Source organism: Procambarus clarkii, chromosome 90 (assembly GCF_040958095.1).
Source record: "Procambarus clarkii isolate CNS0578487 chromosome 90, FALCON_Pclarkii_2.0, whole genome shotgun sequence".
Taxonomy (NCBI): domain Eukaryota; kingdom Metazoa; phylum Arthropoda; class Malacostraca; order Decapoda; family Cambaridae; genus Procambarus; species Procambarus clarkii.
The window spans coordinates 19,862,532-19,882,505 of NC_091239.1; the positions used below are offsets into that span (position 1 = coordinate 19,862,532).

General features: G+C 43.7%; 1 protein-coding gene across 1 annotated transcript in view; it reads left to right on the forward strand.

Annotated features, from left to right (window-relative positions):
• LOC138359438 (putative per-hexamer repeat protein 5) overlaps positions 1 to 14,940 on the forward strand; it is a 39,420-nt gene extending 24,480 nt beyond the window's left edge. The window contains exon 3 of the mRNA XM_069318578.1: positions 14,722 to 14,940. Within this exon, the coding sequence (XP_069174679.1) occupies positions 14,722 to 14,940 (219 nt within the window). The remainder of the gene's footprint in view (positions 1 to 14,721) is intronic.
• Positions 14,941 to 19,974: the final 5,034 nt, after the last annotated feature.

The following is a 19,974-nucleotide window of genomic DNA, read 5'->3' on the forward strand; positions in this document are numbered from 1 at the left end:
CTCTCCCTGCTCTCCTGCGGGTCCGGCGGGGTCCGGCTCTGGCGTCTTCACCTGGCGGTGCTCCCTGGTTCTTCTGGGCACGGTTGAGTCGTGTCAAGTTCGTGCCACCGTTCGCCAGGTGAGTTTGCGGTCTGGCGTCTTTTGGCCGGGCGCTGGATGCAGAGTTGTTTATATACCTGTCTTTATTTAGGTATATTTTTGTACGACTGAGACCGTTCGCACACCAGTGACTGTCCCTTTTTCAACCCTTCCTGTCCCCCTTATGTGCATGTCCAACCCATGCTGGAGTCATTCAGGGGACCCTCCTTTTTTAATGTTGTGAGGTGTGGGGGTTGTAGGGTTGGTTCTGTACTCACCTGGTAAGGCTCCTGGCTGTGCTTGCAGGTTTTGAGCTCTGGCTCTTGGGTCCCCCTATCTGGTAGAACTTGCGGGATAGTACCAGTGGAGTGTAGTGGTGCTATTGGCACATTTGGGGAACACTGTATTACCATCAGAGGTCTGTGCTTGTTACACGACCTACTTGCAAGCATAAGCCTTCTTGCTGGTTCGTCCGTGGACTTCCAGGGTGCACTAGCCTGTTTTCGTATGGCAGTTCCGGCCCGTCCTGGTTGTGATGGTATGTGGGCCGGTGGACTGCTCCTAGCAGCTGCCTGGTGGGCCACCCTCTGGCCGGTCTAGCCTGGCCTTGGGCCGGGCTTCAGGTGTAAAAGAGCTCCCAGTACCTCATCCAGCAGGTATCGAGCGGGGTTTCTCCGCCGTCGGTCGCCTGGTGCAGGTTTCTGGGCCTGCAGGGTTTTGTTGTGTCTCCGTTGGCCCTGTCTGGGGTCTGCCTGCTCCGTTCTCTGCCTTTGCAGAAGGGAGTTGCTATTTACATGTTGCAGTGGTGCCTGTTGCTGCTGCTGCACGTGTGCATTGGTACCGTGTTTCACGGTGGCGTGTCCTTGTTCCTGTGTCCGGTTGTGGAGTGGCACTTTGCTGCCGTTTTGTGCCTGGGGATTGCGTGGTTTTTTTTTCTGTCCCTGCCTGATTGTCCACCCCTGGTGGTTCTCCTGGGGTTTTTGTGCTTCTGCTCTTTCTTCCTGCTTCCTCTGCAGCAGGGATGTTCTGCGTGTGTTCTTAGGCGTTGGTCAGCCTGTGTCCTGTGATGTGCTTCTTTGTCTCGGTCTATTGCAGTTGTTCGTACCCCTTGGTTCGGGTACTGTTCTGGCGGCGACCCTTCCGCCTTCTTTGGTTTCCTAGCTTGCCCTGCCGGTTGTTTTTTTTTGGGGGTCTTGCGATGTCTCGCATCGGACCCGTCGTTTCTGAACTCCTGGCGGGCTTGCATGCTTTGGGGAGTTTTTCTGTTCGGCAGACGTTCCATCTCCTTGTGCCGCCTGGGTTTCGGTGGTCGCGCCGAGATCTTCCCGCGGCTCCGCCTTTTTCCTGGGCTCGGAGGGGCCTTGTCGGGGCTGCTTATGTTCTGCCTTGCGGTCTCACCTCCGGTTGGTGGTCGGGTGGCTTCGTGGTAGGTGTCCCACCTGCGTGCTTCTCTTGGCGGCAGTATGGGGTATTTTGGCGGTCCTTCCTTTTCCTGTCCCTTCTTAGGTGGTTACTCTTGTTAGCTTGGTTTACTCTCGGCTTGGTTTTCTGGTGGGGGTTGGGGGCCGTCGTCTTGCCACATACTGTCTCTTTTCGTGCAGCGCGGGCAGAGCCGCTTCAGCTTGCTTTCGGTCTTGGTGTTGCTTCTGCACCGTTAGTCAGCTGTCTTGTGCGTCGTTTCACCTCCGGCCTGTTCGTGCGCCGCTTGCACCATCCTGGTCTCTGGTCAGCGTGCTCTGTCTTCTCCTCGGTTGGTAGTGCCCCTTCGGTTCCGGTGTGTTTTTTCGTCGGCTCTTTCCTTTGGGCCTTTGCCTCTGGGGGTCGCGTCGCTGAGTTTTCTTGCTCCTTCGGTTTTAGCGTTTTGGTTGTTTGGTGGCAGCAGTCTCCATCTTTTCTGGCGCGGGGTGGGGCTGCTGCATTCTGGAGGGGTCCAGGGTTTGTTGGTGCTTCGTTGGTCGGGCCGGGGGTGTGTCGTTTTTGTGTTCAGTGGCGGCCCTTCGCTGTTTTTGCGTGCCACGGCGTTTGGGTCCGGAGCGCGTTTTGCGTTGATCCGGTTCTGTTCTTCCTGGTTCGTGGGTGATAGTGTCCCGGGTGGTCAGCCGTGTTCTTGCGGCTAAGCTGCCTGTGTTCTTCACTCATGCCTGTGGCGTTCGTGGCTTCGCTGCTCTCGCTGCCGTCTGGGTGACGTGGCCTTGCGGTCTTTCGGGCATGGATTTTTGGTGTTCGTGCAGGGGCCTTGCTGCTCATGGTTCTCGTGTTGTTCCTGGGATTTTCGGGGCTGTGGTGCCTTGGGTTGGCGTTTGCTGCCGGTTGTCTCGCCTCTTTGGGGGGTGCGTGGTGTCCGCCTCCCGGTTCTGTCCCTTGACCTTCCTCTGTGTGTAGTTAGCTCCGGGGAGCCGACGGGGCTCCCCCCAGAAAAGCAGCGTTGAATGTAATGAAACGCCATTTTCTGGGTGAGACCCGGAGGCTCCCCGGCAACCCTCCCTCCCTCCGGTCGGCGTTTTTCGTGTGTTTTGACATCCAGCCTCAGAACTGATGGGTGGATAGCCGGCGTGGGAGGTCTGGGGCTCCCCCTTCCCCCTCCCGGGGAGGGGGGAGCTGCGCAGACAGCGGCGCGTGACGTATGACGTCATACTAGTTTCCTTGTTTTCTGTTGAAGAGTTCTATCCACTAGTTCGGCTTTAGGTAGCAATTTTCACCAGAATAGGGGTTTGTTTTGGAATGCTTGCCTTTCTGGATGCTTGACCCAGTCGATGGCAGACATAGAATGCTTCCAACCACACGGGGGTTTCTATAGGCCATTGCTCCCCTTGCCTCTCTGAGGGGGCCAGGTTCTGGCTCGTGGTCCCGGTAGGCCCTAGAACTCCATACACATGACTGATGCCAAAGTCTGACATTAGCATATCAGCCGGTAAAGCTCCGGGGAGCCTCCGGGTCTCACCCAGAAAATGGCGTTTCATTACATTCAACGCTGGTTTTTTTAAAACAACGCTGTTTGTCTGTAATTGTCTGTAATAATTTGTAATTGTATTTGTGCTGCTTTTTCAGCCATGTTCCCCCTCTTTTATCTCTATTTTTATTTGTTCTCAACACATTTTATTCTTTATACCCATTAGTATTAAGCTTTAGTCATTAATGTTTTTCCTGCCCAAAACGCTTTGCGTAATAGTGGCTTTAGGCATTGTATGTACTAGCTCTATCTATTAATCCAACAAACTTTGTAAAATCTCTTGTATGTACCTTACCTAAATAAACGTTTATTTATTTATTTATTTATTATAAGTATCTACATTTGTGTTCACAATAGTGAACCACTAAGCTAGTATGGTGAGCAAAACAAGAGTGGCTGCCACATGCTGACGCTACCTCGATTCCCTCCCTCCCTCACCAAAATTCCACCTCCCACAATACTACACACAGCGCTAATTATCACCACAATCCTGGTCACTAAATCCTGTAAATGAATAATCGATCACACATTTATTTTGTAAAGGAACGTATGAAGTCATTTGAAGATTCCTAGATGGACGAAATAATGCTGTGGTGCTGTGGCTAGCGCTGTGAACATCTTGAAGAGCATTGATTCACTTACATTTGAACATTGTACACAGTCATTATCACACTCAGGCTCTTCTGTAATACTATCATGGCTAAATAATACCAGTTACATATATATTTTGACATTATTCGGCGATGCTGTGGTCACAAGCTGAACAGCAGTGCTGTGAGCTCATGCTGCTTGCGCCAGCCTTGGTTGCTCACTCAATACTGAGGCTCTTACACCCAGGAATGTTGCCCACAATTTTTTTTTTAAATGGCATCTGTTTACAAAAGAGCCCTGAGGAAGCTGATGTGACCCCCATGTATCCGCGGGAGTTTTGAATCATACGCTATACCTATAAGATCCCTGAGGTGTGTTACGCACCACCCGTCGAGCGCCTACAAGCGCGTTGCGCAGTGCAGTGGTTAAGCATCTCGTCTTCCTCAGAGAGCAGAACTTCCATATCTGAATTCATAGCTCTTTTATAAAGCCTTTTGAGAGCATTGATAAGCCCTTAATCCATGGGCTGTATTACAGATGTAGTGTTTGGTGGTAAAGCCATACATGTTATTTTGCCATCAGGCGATGTTAATTTAGCAATGGGGTGAGCTGGGGCATTATCAGTCAACAGCATTACCTTTACCTCAGTAGGATGAATTCTACACTCTGAATTCTACATCTGCTGCTTTTTTTACTTCTTTACAAGTGATTCTGGAACCAATCTTCAAAAATAATCTGTGTGAACCAGGCATTTTTTGTGTTGTAGTAGATGACAGGTAATCTGTTCATGCAGTTTTTCAGTGCTCTGAGGTTGGCAGATTTCCCAACAATTGCGTACTTTGTTTGGTGACTGCCATCTGCGTTAGAGCACAATAATGCTGAAATTCTTTCCTTCTTTATCTTGCAACCAGGAATACTCTTCTCAAGCCTGAAGGCCAAAGTGTTTCTTTGAAGTCATTTCCAGTTAAAGCCTGTTACATCTGCATTGTACACTTAAAACCAGCTTAGATTATTAGATATCATGTGCTGAGAAAGTTTATGCTTATATGCATTAGCACTTCCAACATCTGCACTTAATGCATCGCCACAAATTTTCTTGTTAATGATGCCATACCTCTCTTTAAATCGACATACTTATTCAATGCTAGCCTTGAAATTGTCTATGTTTAACTTTACAGCAAGTCTTTCAGCTGCATTTCTAATAGAATCAACTGAAACAGCAATTCCTTTCGTACCATGCTGTGTAAACCATTTAAATACAGACGAGTCCAAATCCGTATACTTAGCAGGCCTCAATTTTTTCTGTTGCCTATTGTATCAGTTTGAGCAAAGAATTTCTTAATATTATCCTTCTGCTTTTTTATATCACAAACTGTAGCTTTACCGATGTTGAATTCTTGGGCGAGTCGAGTGACAGAGTATCCATGCTCTACTTTCTCTATCAAGTCAACTTTCTAATCAATTGACAAATATTTTCTCTTTTGTTTTATACCTTTAATACCATGAATGCTGCTCTGAGACATCTTGACAGATTAACCCTTCAATTGCGCATCGCATCATATGATGCTTTGACCGACTTGCAGTAAATTGCGCATCGCATCATGTGATGCTTTGGAGTACTACGCAAGATTTAAACGGCCCGCGGATACACGGGGTTCACCAGACCTTCATCAGGGCTCTTGTAAACAGACGCCATTTTAAAAAAAATCGTGGGCCAAACTCCCGGGTGTTAGGGGCCTCAGTATTGAGTCAGCTACCAAGCCTGACGCACGCAGCATGAACTCACAACACTGCTGTTCAGCTTGTGACCACAGCATCGCCTAAAAATGCCATAATATACTTGTTCATGCTATTATGTAGCGATGATATTACAGAAGACCCCAGACAGTGATAAAACTGACCAGGGTTCTGATAATAGCAAGATTGTGGTGATATTTGGCGCTGTGCGCCATGGAGGGAGGAGTAATGCTGTGGGAGGGAGGATGGTGGCGTTGTCTTTTGAGTGTGTGTGGCCACCTTTTATTGACTGCACTCACCATACCAGCTTAGTGGTTCGCTATGACCACAAATGTAGATACTTATATGTAACGTGTGTATAGTGTGAGATAACAGCGAGAGTAGGAGGTTGGGAGCCGCCATTTTGGTGAGGGTGGAGCGTCGTCTGCAGGACTTATCATGTTGTTTACTGATGACCACGATGGTCTTTGGGCACCATACCAGTTTACTTGTACAAGTATGGTGAATAAAACTGGTAGATATTTATATATAATGTGTGTATATATAGCGTAATAACACCACACAGTATTGTTGTAGGAGAAATATTAGTGCGTCTGGCCTTGAGGGCGGCCGCCACCAGCTGACTGTGTGAGAAGCTATGTCTCTGTGACTTTACTCACCATACAAACTTAGATGTACAGTTATGGTGAACAAAACATGTAAATACTTATATATAACGTTTGTATATAAAAGCAAAAACAGTATGGTGGGTGGAGAATGGTGGCAAGTCAGGTGAGGTGAGGTGAGGGAGGGAGTGGCAGCCAGTGGCAGCCAGTCACTGCCTGCCACTGCCACTCAGCATACCAACTTAGTGGTTTGTCATGGTGAACAAAACATGCAGATACTTATATATAACCTGTGTATATAGTGTAATAACCGACAAAGTATTTGTTCACTGTTTGATGAACCTAATTGAGTCAACAATATGCACACCATATTTTTGAGTACAGCGATGATTCACTCATTTTATTATATAAATATATCACACTACACACTATTGAATAATATTACAGCAAAAAAACAATCAGAGACATTGAAATAATTAGGTAATTATCTCTTTGTGGAAACTCTGGCCTGACAGCTGGCGATCAACAGACCGCCTGGGACGCACGCTCAGTCAGCGCCTGATTTTTGCCACACTTCCCCGCCCTATAGTGGGCAATATATGCCACTTACAATTTTTTTATTATTTTTACCGTGATCAGTGAACACAAATTAACAGGTTAGGAAGAATAAATAATTTTTTTTTTTTTTTTGGTATGCGCCTGTGGGTGTCAAATGGTATATAGCTATGCGCCATTTAAGGGTTAAATGAGTTCAAACAGTAAAAATTGTTCAAATTTATCACGAAAATCCATCGCGCGTGAACCCGACGTTTTTACCCCAGGAAGAGGAGAAGCACATGGTGCCAGCCATCTCATCCAGGCCCAATGCGTTGACATGACCTGTGCTTATTTTATAGGCATACTCAAAATTTAATGTACATGTTACAAGTTATCAAATGACTGTTGCAATTTGTTTTATTTAAAATATTATTCTAATAGGATTGTAGAACAGACAACTGTGCACATTATTTGTAAAAATGGTGAGAATTGGTCAGAAACGGAATTTTTTGAAGCTGACTCAATGTTTTAGAGATAACTGAAGTTAAAGTTATCGACAATGAATAAGGTAGTTCTAATTCATTAATTTACTTATATGTTTTAATAAACGTTGTTTGGCATTCGTACTCGAATATGTGAAAGTTGTAGGTCAATATGTGTTGGAATGATGTCAAGAAAAAATACCCCCCCCCCAAAAAAAAAACAGCTAAATACTGTATAGGGAAAATTATAATGATTTAGGGGATAAAATGTATATAGTGGCACCTCGATTAACGAGTTTAACCCTTTCTGGCACCGAGCTCGTTATTTGGAAACTCGTCTTTAGAAACAAATTTCCCCATATAAAATAAAGGAAATAAATTTAATCCGTTCCACTCACAAAAATATCCATACTTGTATGACATTTTATAATGTAAATATAATACTGCACATGTATTTATGAATGTTTTGTTGTACTATTTTCATGTTTACCTTATGAAGAGTCGTTGCTTGCTTGAATGAGACGATGGGGAGGTGGGAAGGAGGAGAGGGGTTATGGTGTGGAAGGAGAATCCACCTCTGAATCAGGGGGGCTCTCTCGGGAATTTCTCCCCACTGGGACCGGATTGTGGTTCACTATCACTGGCTCTTCTTTTCTCTACTTTTCCAAAGAACGTATCTATTGACAATTGCTCTTGTCTTTGTTTTAGGATGTTCCTAAAACGAGTCACCAAATTATCATTAAACATGTTCACACACAAGGTTGTCACTGCTTTATCAGGGCAGCTTTTCCAAGAATGCGGTTACCTTTTCAAACATTCCCAACACTTCACTGATCTCACTGGAAGAGGCAGCATCCTCCCTTACCTCCTCATCCCCTTACTAATGGTGCAAATTGTTGATGAGGATCTGCCATACTCCCTTGTGAGATCAGCCGCACAGACACCACGCTCATGCTTTGCTATAATTTCCTTCTTCAAATCCATAGTAATTGTGTGTTTCTTCCTCTTGACAAGACTATCTTTAACAAGCAGCTTCTTTGGCGACATCTTGCGTTACAAATTGTTGTCACAAAACCACAAAATACCGAAAGAAAAGCGCAAATAAATGCAGAGGGATGCTTGTCATGCGCGATACAACAACAACACTGGTGTCGGAGGCGTCCGAGAATTTGTGAGAACCCGCGAGACGCTAGGAAGCACCATGTGGTTTTGCTCGTTAATAGAGGTGAAGCTCGTCAATAGAGACAAATTTGCTGTGAGTGGCTCACTCGTTACTCAAAATGATCTTAGATACAGCCGCTCGTTAATCGAGGTGCTACTGTACTTTATAAAAGTGATAAAGCCCTGATCATCAAAACCGCCTAAAGAGACAAAGAAAATAGAATTTGAAATCTGTGAAAAACTCAGTAAAAAAAATTCAAAGTCCCAAGTTCTGCCAGTTGTGACTGATTTATTGGGTGACCAATTTCATTCTATCTTGACATAGTTAGGGATGGGTATGCACTCTCCAGGATGTAGAGGTTACATCAAAATGAGATAATAAACAAAGGAGATAAAAAAATATATATTTTTTGGATATTGGTGACAGTAACAGATATTAACATTAGGCAATACATTTTTATGATATTTAACAAAATAGAGCATGATAACATACTCATTATTATTGGTATTATGATGTATTACTCAGCAATGCAATACAGGCACCAGCTGCATATCCACTTTGTCGATACTTCTTGCTACTATTCTTCTTCTTTGTACATTGTACAAGTGCTTGCATCCCTTTATTACTGCATTATCCCTCAGTTCCAGTTAATAGGAGCTGTTCTCCTTATCAACAAAATGTTCTCCTTTTTAAAAAAAATTGTCTAAAATATATTTTTGAAAATATTAGGATGAAACTTGCATGACGCTTATGCCAATAAGTTGGAGATTTGTCTAACATTTAATATTAATTTTCACATAATTCAAATATTTTTGGCCCAGCCCCCATTTACAGCATTTACAGGTTAATGCACATGGTTTGTATTACGTAGGCTGTTAGAGAGGGAGGGGAGGCAGCCGAGAACCCGCCCATACCCCTTCCCCTTTCCTGCCCCACCCTCCTTACTCCTGTCCACCCTCCATACTCCTGTCCACCCTCTTTACTCCTGTCCACCCTCCTTACTCCTGCCCACCCTCCTTACTCCTGCCTACCCTCCTTACTCCTGCCTACCCTCCTTACTCCTGCCCCCCCTCCTTACTCCTGCCCACCCTCCATACTCCTGCCCACCCTCCTTACTCCTGCCCACCCTCCTTACTCCTGCCCACCCTCCTTACTCCTACCCACCCTCCTTACTCCTGCCCACCCTCCTTACTCCTGCCCACCCTCCTTACTCCTGCCCACCCTCCTTACTCCTACCCACCCTCCTTACTCCTACCCACCCTCCTTACTCCTACCCACCCTCCTTACTCCTGCCACCCTCCTTACTCCTGCCCACCCTCCTTACTCCTACCCACCCTCCTTACTCCTGCCACCCTCCTTACTCCTACCCACCCTCCTTCTCCGCCTACCCTCCTTACTCCTGCCCACCCTCCTTACTCCTACCCACCCTCCTTACTCCTGCCCACCCTCCTTACTCCTGCCCACCCTCCTTACTCCTGCCCACCCTCCTTACTCCTGCCCACCCTCCTTACTCCTGCCCACCCTCCTTACTCCTGCCCACCCTCCTTACTCCTACCCACCCTCCTTACTCCTACCCACCCTCCTTTCTCTGGCCTACCCTCCTTACTCCTGGCCACCTCCTTACTTTTGCTCAAAGTACAATACCTAAAAAATATTAAATTTTTCAAAAAATTTACTATGTTTTGGTGGGAAAAATTTAGTCATAGAAACCTTAAATTTGTTTTATTTTGCCTAATAGGTAATACTGCTTCCATCTCTGCTCGGCTACCAAGGACGATAGCAAACACAACTTCTGCCCATTAATGATGGTAAGGACAATTTTATTCTTACTGTACTACCAGTGTGTGTGTATCATATTGTTATTAACTAGTGATGGTAAGTATATTTATTATGTTGTCATTAACTAGTGATGCTGAGTGTATTAACCCTTTAAGTGCGCAACTCATCATATGATGGGTTGAGTGACTTGCAGTAACTTGCGCTCCACATCATATGATGCATTGGAGTACCGCGCAAGATTTGAAAGGCCCGCGAGTAGAGGGGACTCCCATACGCTGCTTAGGGGTTATAGTAAACAGACACCATTTTGTAAAAAAAAATCCAGCTCACGCTACCATCGCGTGGGAGGCATCAGTTACCCAGCAGCCACCATGTCGAGCGCACGGCCGAACGCTTATCGGCGCGCACCACGCAATCACTCGCCCAAGAGCAAATAACCAGTGAATTATTTTCTGATGGTGAGGAAAGTGATTTTGATAACTAATATTGATAAAGACTACACACAATTGACCGATGATAGTAGCACTGACAGTGAAAATGAGATACAGCCGCCTCCCATGGCGAGGCCTATATGCTCACCAATACCACTTAGCCCAGTGTCTACTCCAATTCACCCTCGACCACACAGTTCATGTGCTTATTTAGAGTCTGAGGATATTTTCGGTGACGAGTCAGAGGAAGGTGACTCATTTTCTGGTTTTAGTGAAGTGGAATCAGAACATAGTGTTACTGGGCCTGGTGCCAGTACCAGTGGTGTTACTGGGCAAGAATTTGTCGCGTCAGCAGCGTCTCGCCCAGCCAAGCGCCACCGCATGGAACAACATGAGGCACCAAGAGTAGTGTAGTGATGGTGATGTTCACGTGCTTCCACCTTATGTGCACGTAGTGGCCGTACTGTGCGTAGATGGGCTTCAGCTCCTGGTCCACGGTGTACATCGCTTCCTCGCCGTCGTGCCCCTGTTGCGTCTCGCAGGACACCAGGTGTACTAGTGTGGAGTGATGGTGCTGGTTTTATTCCTCGAATTCCTGCCTTTGACAATAAAGATGGGATTACCGAGCTTTTCCCTGATAATGGAGAGGATATGAGTAAATTAGATTATTTTACAGCATTCTATGATGAGCCGCTCATGGAATATATTGTACACCAAACGAACCTTCATGCGGCTCATCTCATTAGAAGAGAGATAACAGAATTTTCACGATTGCAACATTGGAAAACCACCAATGTAGGTGAAATGTATGTGTTTTTAGCAATATGTATGTTGATGAAGCACTGTGTCAAACACGCTATCACAGATTACTGGAGCAAAGATCTGACTATTCCAACACCTTTCTTAGGGAAATATATATCCCGAGATAGGTTTCAGATACTCCTCAGGTATCTGCATTTTGCATGTAATGAGGACCGGGCAGAGGATGATAGACTTTGGCGAGTGAGACTATATGAATGAAGTGATTGATAAGTTCAGAGATTTTTACGTACCAGCACAGAAGCTGGTGATTGATAAATCCCTTGTGCTTTTCAAAGGATATGTTTCATTCAAGCAGTATATTCCCTCCAAACGAAACAGATTTGGATTGAAATTCTTTTGTACTGTGACTGTGAAACAGGATACGTGTTATACATGATTCTGTATTCAGCTAGCGATGTAGACATTCCCGGTAACAACGAACATGGTGTCTCGGGTAGTGTGGTGAAGTCACTGATGGCACCATGGACGAACAAGGGCCACATCTTATACACAGATAATTACTATACTAGTCTATTGCTAACTACGTTTTTGGTTGAAAATAGAACTGGATTGGTTGGCACAGTAAAGGCACGAAAGAGGGAAATGCCAGTGTTTGACGGTAGACTTGCAGTTGGTGAGTGCCAGCTACAGAAATGTGATCAAATACTCTCGGTTCGGTGGAAAGACAAGAGAGAAGTGAACATGCTGACAACCATTCATGAGGGTACAATGGTGAATAGTGGCAAGGTGAACTGTGTAACGAAAGAACCAGTATATAAGCCAGATTGTGTTCTTGACTATAATATCAACATGCGTTTGATTGATAAGGCTAACATGATGGTTGGCATGATCGAGTGTGTGCAGAAAACATTGAAATGGACGAAAAAAGTGTTTTTCCATCTTGTTGACATGAGCATGTTGAACTGCTATAATATGTATCTGGGGAAAACTGGACATAAACCTAGTTTCTGTGCATTTGCTTTTACACTTGCAGCACAGTTATTAGCAAAGTTTGGTCAAGTGTCCCTGGCATACAAAGACCAATCATGAACCCAGTGTTGCAGCATGCTGCAACACCAAGCTTGCTCACATGGAGGCCTTTCAGCAACACAGACTAAAACATTTGCCACCAGCTGGAAAGCGTGCAATAGGCCAACGTGAATGCCTAGTATGTAAAAACAACAAAAAGGAGAGAACAGAAACGTAAAGTGGTGCAAACATCGTGTGAAGCGTGTGCAGTGCCATTGTGTGCTGTCGACTGCTTCAACGACTACCACTCTCTCCAAGATTTCTAAATGTGCAATAATAGTGCAAAAACCTGTACATAGTGCATGCTTGTGTGTACATATAATAATGAACATTGTGATTACATAATATAATGGCGTAATGGAAAACATTTGTGTGCACATGTGTATACTCGATGTATGTAACATTTATTGACAATGACTGTGATGTAACATTATGTGCAACACAATTAGTGACTAATATTGCTAATAAAATAGGCCTAGACACTGTAAATAATGACGCAAAAATAAATTTGTGGCAACTCTGGTTGCTTGAAGACCGCACGCGACGCCTCTGGGACACACCGTGCATGAGCGATCATGCAGGGTGTGATGTCATCGCCCATCTTGTCGGCTCAATTACGTCGTCTGTAAGTTCAATTTAATTTTTTTTTCTCGTGGTCAGGGAACACGACTTAACAGGTTAGGAAGAAAAAATAATTTTTTTTTTTTTGGTATGCACCTGTGGGTAACAAATGCTAAATAGCCCGGAGCCACACAAGGGTTATTCTTGGTGTTTTCATTACCCAGTAATGGTGAGTGTATTCATCATATTGGCATTACCCAGTGATGTTGATTGTATTAGTCATGGTATTAATAACCAGTTTTGTTGAGTGTATTAACCCTCTGAAATGCATTAGCGCCTAATTTCGCTCAGTCAAGCGGTGCACATAACACCTTAACCACTGCACTGTGCCAAACGACAAATGCTTTTCGCCATTAACTGTCCCCACCGACAAAAGTTTTTTTTTCGTACTCGGTCAAAACACGCTCGCGGTAGGTTGGATACAAAATGAACTCTTGGGACCTCCAGTGAGAGGCAGCTTTCTTTGAAAAAAATTCCCAGAATGTCCTAGGGCTGCTGGCTGGGTTAGTATTGAGTAACCATGGGGTGGTGCACGTGCCTCTGGCTCCCAAACACCTGTCCGACGCAGTGTTGAAAGATTGCTCTCTGTCGGTGAAATTCAGACCTTATAGCTTGAAGAACATAAGGGTCATGATATTGATGAAGCTAGGTCATGATATTGATGAAGCAATAAGGACCTAACACAAAGGTCGGATGCAAGTGATACCGCACCTATTAGGACGACACAGCGAGCGTATCCAGTTGTAGCTGTGAACGCCACCCATGCCCACCTATGCCATCTCCAATTTATATAGGTGATACATAGATGAATCATTTTCTGGGTTCAGTGATGATGCATCTGATACAAGTAGCATAGATGAACAGTGTTAGCGGTTTCCATGGTGGTGTTTTCCATAGATATTTTCAAGATTAGCTGAATCTCTTCCAGAATGGCTGAATCTCTTCCAGATTGACTGACACTTGCCATAAATGACTGAATCTTCCAGTCAGGGACCTTACAAAGCAGTATTTTCAAGACTACCTTACACATTACAAGCTTGGCTACATACCACTTACAAGTACTAAAGCCAAGGGTGTACATGAGTGCGTTATTTGCAAGCACATAGAACAAAGAAACAGCGAAAATCTATGTACCTGGTGCAACGAGAGCGAAGTCGCGCTTTGTACCATGGACTACTTCATTGATTATTACTCACTTCTGAAGTACTGATTGTGTAATACAGTGTGTTAGTGTGTAAATAGTGTGTGAAACTATACATATTGTAATCTTAGTGAATTTTTAGCAAGTAATATTGCAACAATAAACATTGTGGATACATTACTGACACACAGTATCACAGTTCCATGGAACATTATGAACGTTCTGTTGTATACATATTGTAAATAACAAAAATATGCATCATATACAATAAAAAAAACTAATAAAACCGCATTGAAAATACATAGAACAAATAATTAAAAATATATTTGTGGCAACTCACAATGCTTGAATGGCCTGCACACTTGCTTCTGGGAGTTTCTGGTACGGGCGACCAGCCATGATGACGTCACAGCGCACCTTGTCCACGTCCCCACAGCCAAAGTAAGTGGAATTTTGTATTTATTTTTACATAGACATGTTCAGGGTTAAAAAAAACATTTTTGGGGAACACTTGATTTCATGTGCACGGGGAATGTCACAATAAACTCAGCGCATCACAGTGGTTAAGGCACTCGTAGATATATTGTAGGGTTCAAAACTTGGGTACAAGATGGATTCCTGAGGTGTTTGCCAGCTTGAAAAAAATTCCCAGCATTCCCCACGGTTGTGGGCAGGCTCATATTCAAGGTAGGAACTATTTTGTATGTATCCATATTGAGCTCCCAGTCTCTAATTGGCCATGTTTTTGAGAAAACACTCTCTGATGTTGGAATACAGGGCATATTCCTTGAAGATGAGCATGCCAGGGATTTTGATAACTCAAATCTGGAAAAAGACCTAAGACAGGTGTTTGATACTAGTGATACGGATATTGAAGTGAACGATGTGGAGAGTGTGTACAGTACACAGCTCTCACAGCCCTGCCATGCCGGCCTAGGTCATCACCATCAGTGGAACAACACAAATGAATTTTTGTATGTTCTACTGAACATTTAGCGCCAAATGCAATTTGTTCGGATTATCCGGGAATGCTTTAGAGTAGGGTTCGTTAGAGTGAGGATGCACTGTAATTGAATAACTAATATGCTCACAATACTTTTTGAGTATAGCGATGGATCACATTTTATTATATAAATATATCACACTACACACTATTGAATAATATTACTCGAAAAAAAAACAGAAAAAAAATCAAAGACATTGAAATAATTAAGTAATAATATTTTTGTGGCAACTCCCGCCTGACAGCTCGGGTGGAGCTGACTGCCTCCGATGATTACTCTGTCAACGCCTCACTTTTGCCAGACTTCCTCGCCCTATTGTGGTCAAAATATGTCACAAATTATTTTCTATTTTTCCCATGATCAGGAAACACACATGAACACTTTTATAAGACGTGTTGCAGGCTAAAATCGCAAGAGAGCAGCCCAAGGGTTAACAAAAACCAACTAATAATATCAGGGGTTTCGCGGCCTGATGAGGGTATCGACATCATAAAACCAAAACACGCTGAGTCCCTGATGAAGGTAATGCCATCATCAATTAATGCATTTTTAAAAATCCCATTTATTGTCCGAATATTATGGGACTGGTTTTAAATGTGCCCCTTTATATTGTGAACAGTTTGATAGCAAAATGAATGACGTAGCATGAAAATTGAGGTTAGAAAGCTGAAAAGAGTACAGTTCATCCTCACTAACGAACCCCGTTCTAGCGAATTCCCAGAAGATCCGAACAAATTGAATTAGGTACTAAATGTTCAGTGGAACATACAAATGTTTGATTAAGCGAAGATTGTTCATCCAAGCAGTCACCGAGACCGAGTGTCGGAGGTGGCTGTCATCATCTATGATTCGCCAAAGTGTAAACCGTTATACAGTGTTTTATTATGCTTACCCATTGTTTCTAGGGATAAATGGTTGAAGGATGATAAAATGGTATCAAGGGTCATTGGTGAGAGTTGTTGTCAGGGGGGCAAGTGGTGTCAGTAGTTAGGGTTTATTGTTAGGGGGGGGGCAGGTGGTGTAAGTTATTCTCATGGAAGGCAGGTTGTCAGTGGTGTAAGTTGTCAGGGAAGCTGGAGTAATAGTGGTGTCAGGGAGGCTGGTTGTGTCAGTGGTGGAAGTTGTCAGGGAAGATGGAGTAACAGTGGTGTCAGGGGAGGCAGGTTGTGTCAGTGGAGAGCTCTGGCTCGAGTTATCATGTAAATGGCAACACGTGGCTGGCGCCTCCATGCTCCACCTTGATAGTTCACTCACTGTCTGCTTTTCACCAAATTAGCTGAGAAAATGTTACCATTTCAGTTGTTTGTAACACAAAGCTCTATCATATTCCATAGTCAAATTGAACAATTTATAATAAATTGTGGTGTCAGTGGTGAGAGGATGTATTGGGGGTGGAAAGGCGTCAGAGAAGGAGGGTGAGTAGAGACACCAGCTGACTGCTGCAGCACTTGCCTGCCTCGATACTAAGCTCACTTGCTGCTTTTGACAAAATTAGGAGAGAAAATTTTACCATTTCAGTGGCTTGTAATGTATCGCTCTACCACATTCCGTAGTCAAAATGAAGAATTCATAATAAAGTGTGGGGTTAGTGGTGAGGGGATGTATTGGGGGGGGATGGAGGGGTAAGGAGGCGGCTAGCCTCTATGCAGTCAACATTGGGTCGAGTTTCGTCGAGGTCTGGGTTCAAGGTCTGGCCTGAGGCCTGGTCTGGCCCAAGGCCTGTCAGTCTGGCTGCCACCCTCCCCCCCTCACTCCTATACCACCAACATGCTACAACCCCTCCCCCCTCCCCTCCCGCACCTGACTACCAGCGGCCGGCCCTGACCCTCCTTCCCCTACCACCGGTGGCCCGCCAACCACCCCTCCTCTTCAGTTTGTTGAGAAAATTATGTGATTTTGCTTTTTTGGATTCAATAATGCTCATATATGTAGAATTTTTAATCCAAATTGTTTATAAGTGATTGTTCTATCAAATGCCATAGTGAAAATGAAGACTTCATAATAAATGAATTGTTTATGAATATTTATATAGACTGATACAGTTGGCTTATGGAAATCCTGGCCAATACATCATATTTGCAGCCACCAATAACAGTCACATAGTTTTGATTTTAATATGGAATTGTTTACCATTGATTGTTCTATCATGTGCCATGTTCAAAATGATAAATACATAATAAATAGATTTTCTGTGATTTTTTGTTTTGTTGATAGTGGATGTAGGACCTTTGTTATTTTCACATGAAGGGGAGGGACAGCCTGGGGCTGACGGGTAGAACGAATTCCACAGTGAAACGAATCGGCCTCGCCTCATATAATGCCTACGCCTCATTCGAGTGAGGTCACACTGTATAAACATTTGAGTATGGTTTGTGCGCTCACGGCCAATGCTCAGCCTTCGTTGCAGTGTGTGCCAGGTCGCTTGCCAGGCCAGCAAAAGAGTTAATCTTCCTTGGAGATTTCAATTTCCCGAGTCTAAGATGGAGAATGGCAAACACAAATATCATAGCAGGGAATGACTCGGGAAATAACCAACCACAGGTCAGAGAACTTTTGAGATTCTGTGACAAATTCTCGCTCAATCAACAGATTACAGAACCAACTAGGAACGAAAACACACTAGACTTGTTTTCTAGGGTGTTTTTGTTGTTTTCTAGTTTTCTAGACTTGTTTTCTAGTTCATCATTAGTTCACAAACAATGATGAACTAATCAGAGACATCACAATCTCAGATACTTCATACTCAGACCATAAGCTCATTGAAGTGCAAACTAGCATAAATAACGGTAGTAGGTCTAAGAGACCCAACAAGCGAGAAGGAATATTCAATCAATCAATTTTAACAATAAGAGGATCGACTGGGAAAAAATAAATGTAGACCTTGCAACCATTCAATGGGAGACAGTCATAAACGACAAAACTCCCACACAGGGAATAGCTCAACTGACAGCTGAAGCTTACAAGGTTTGCTTGAAGCACGTGCCTGTGAGGAGGGGCAGAAAGAGGACCACTCTAGAAAGAGAACGCAGACAACTGTACAGGAGAAGGGAAAAAATAACAGAAATGCTTCGGCAGACACAACTATCACAAGCAAGAAAAATAAGCCTAAGCAGGGAGATCGAAGAAATAGAACAAACGTTGAAGCGATCATATGAGTCTGAGGAAATGGAATTGGAACAGAAAGCTATACAAAAGAGATAAGGAAAAATCCGAAATATTTTTTCACATACGCAAAATCAAAATCAAAAACCTCTACCAGTATTGGACCGTTAATTACAAATGAAGGTACGTACACAGAGGACAACAAAGAGATTAGTGAAATTCTAAGAAGCCAGTATGAGGCTATGTTTAGCACACCAATAAACAACATGAAAGTTGATGACCCAGACAGTTTCTTTATGAATGACATTCAAGCTGCAGATAATATAACGGATATTACCACAAACTCGGAAAACTTTGAAAGAGAAATTGACAATATGCCTATGCACTCAGCTCCTGGGCCTGACTCATGGAATTCAATATTCATAAAGAAATGTAAAGTACCAGTAGCGAGAGCACTCAGCGTAATTTGGAGAAAGAGCCTGGATACAGGGGAGATACCAGCAGCACTTAAATCTGCAGATATAGCTCCGTTGCACAAGGGGGGGAGTAAAGCCTTGGCAAAAAATTATAGGCCAGTTGCACTAACATCACACATAATAAAAGTGTTTAAAACGTCTGTATATAGGGTAATAACACCACAAACAGTATTGTTGGGGGTGAAACTTTAGTGCGTCTGACCTTGAATGTGTGAAGGAAGCAGCCGTCACCTGACTGTGTGTAGCGACGTCTCTTAGTGCCTGAACTAACTATATCAACTTAGTTGTACAGTTGTGGTGAACAAAACATGTAGATACTTACATATAACATCTGTATATAGTGAATAAAAGCAAAAACAGTATTGTGGGAGGAGAATGTGGGTGAGGGAGGGAGGAAGTAGCAGCCAGAGGCGGGCTGCCACTGGTTGCCACTGCCACTCAGCATGCCAACTTAGTGGTTCGTTATGGTGAACACGAATGTAGATACTTATATGTAACGTCTGTATATAGTGAATAAAAGCAAAAACAGTATGGTGGGAGGAGAATGTGGGCGAGTGAGGTGTTGAGGGAGTGGGTGGCAGCGAGTGGCTGGCTGGTGTGTGGCGGTCACTCCTGGTTGCTTTTTGACTCATATTAGCGACTTAATGGTACGTTATGGTGAACAAAACATGCAGATACTTATATATAACCTGTGTATATAGTGTAATAATCGACAAAGTATTTGTTCACTGTTTGATGAACATAATAATTGAATCAACAATATGCACACCATATTTTTGAGTACAGCGATGATTCACTCATTTTATTATATAAATATATCACACTACACACTATTGAATAATATTACAGCAAAAATACTATGAAAAATCAATCAGAGACATTGAAATAATTAGGTAATTATCTCTTTGTGGCCACTCCTGCCTGACAGCTGGCGAGCAACAGACCGCTTGGGACGCACGCTGAGTCAGCCCCTGTTTTTTGCCAGACTTCCCCCCTATAGCGGGCAATATATGCCACTTACGATATTTTTTATTATTTTTCCCATGATCAGAGAACACAAATTAACAGGTTTAAAAGAAAAAATAATTTTTTTTTGTATGCGCCTGTGGGTGACAAATGCTAAATAGCCTGGAGCCACACAGGGGTTAAACATAATACAGGGTACATAACACAATCAAATTTGCCCATAGTAGGTAAGCACCATGTAAAGAATTTGGGAATAATGATGTCTAACGACCTAATGTTTAGGGAGCATAACCAAGCAAATATTGCGTCAGCCAGAAAAATGATGGATTACGAGAACTTTCAAATCCAGGGATCCCATCACAATGGTTGTGCTCTTCAAATCACTTGTGTTGTCACGTCATGAGTACTGCTCAGTACTCACTTTACCCTTCAGAGCAGGAGAGATTGCAGAAATAGAGGGAATACAGAGAACATATACGGCA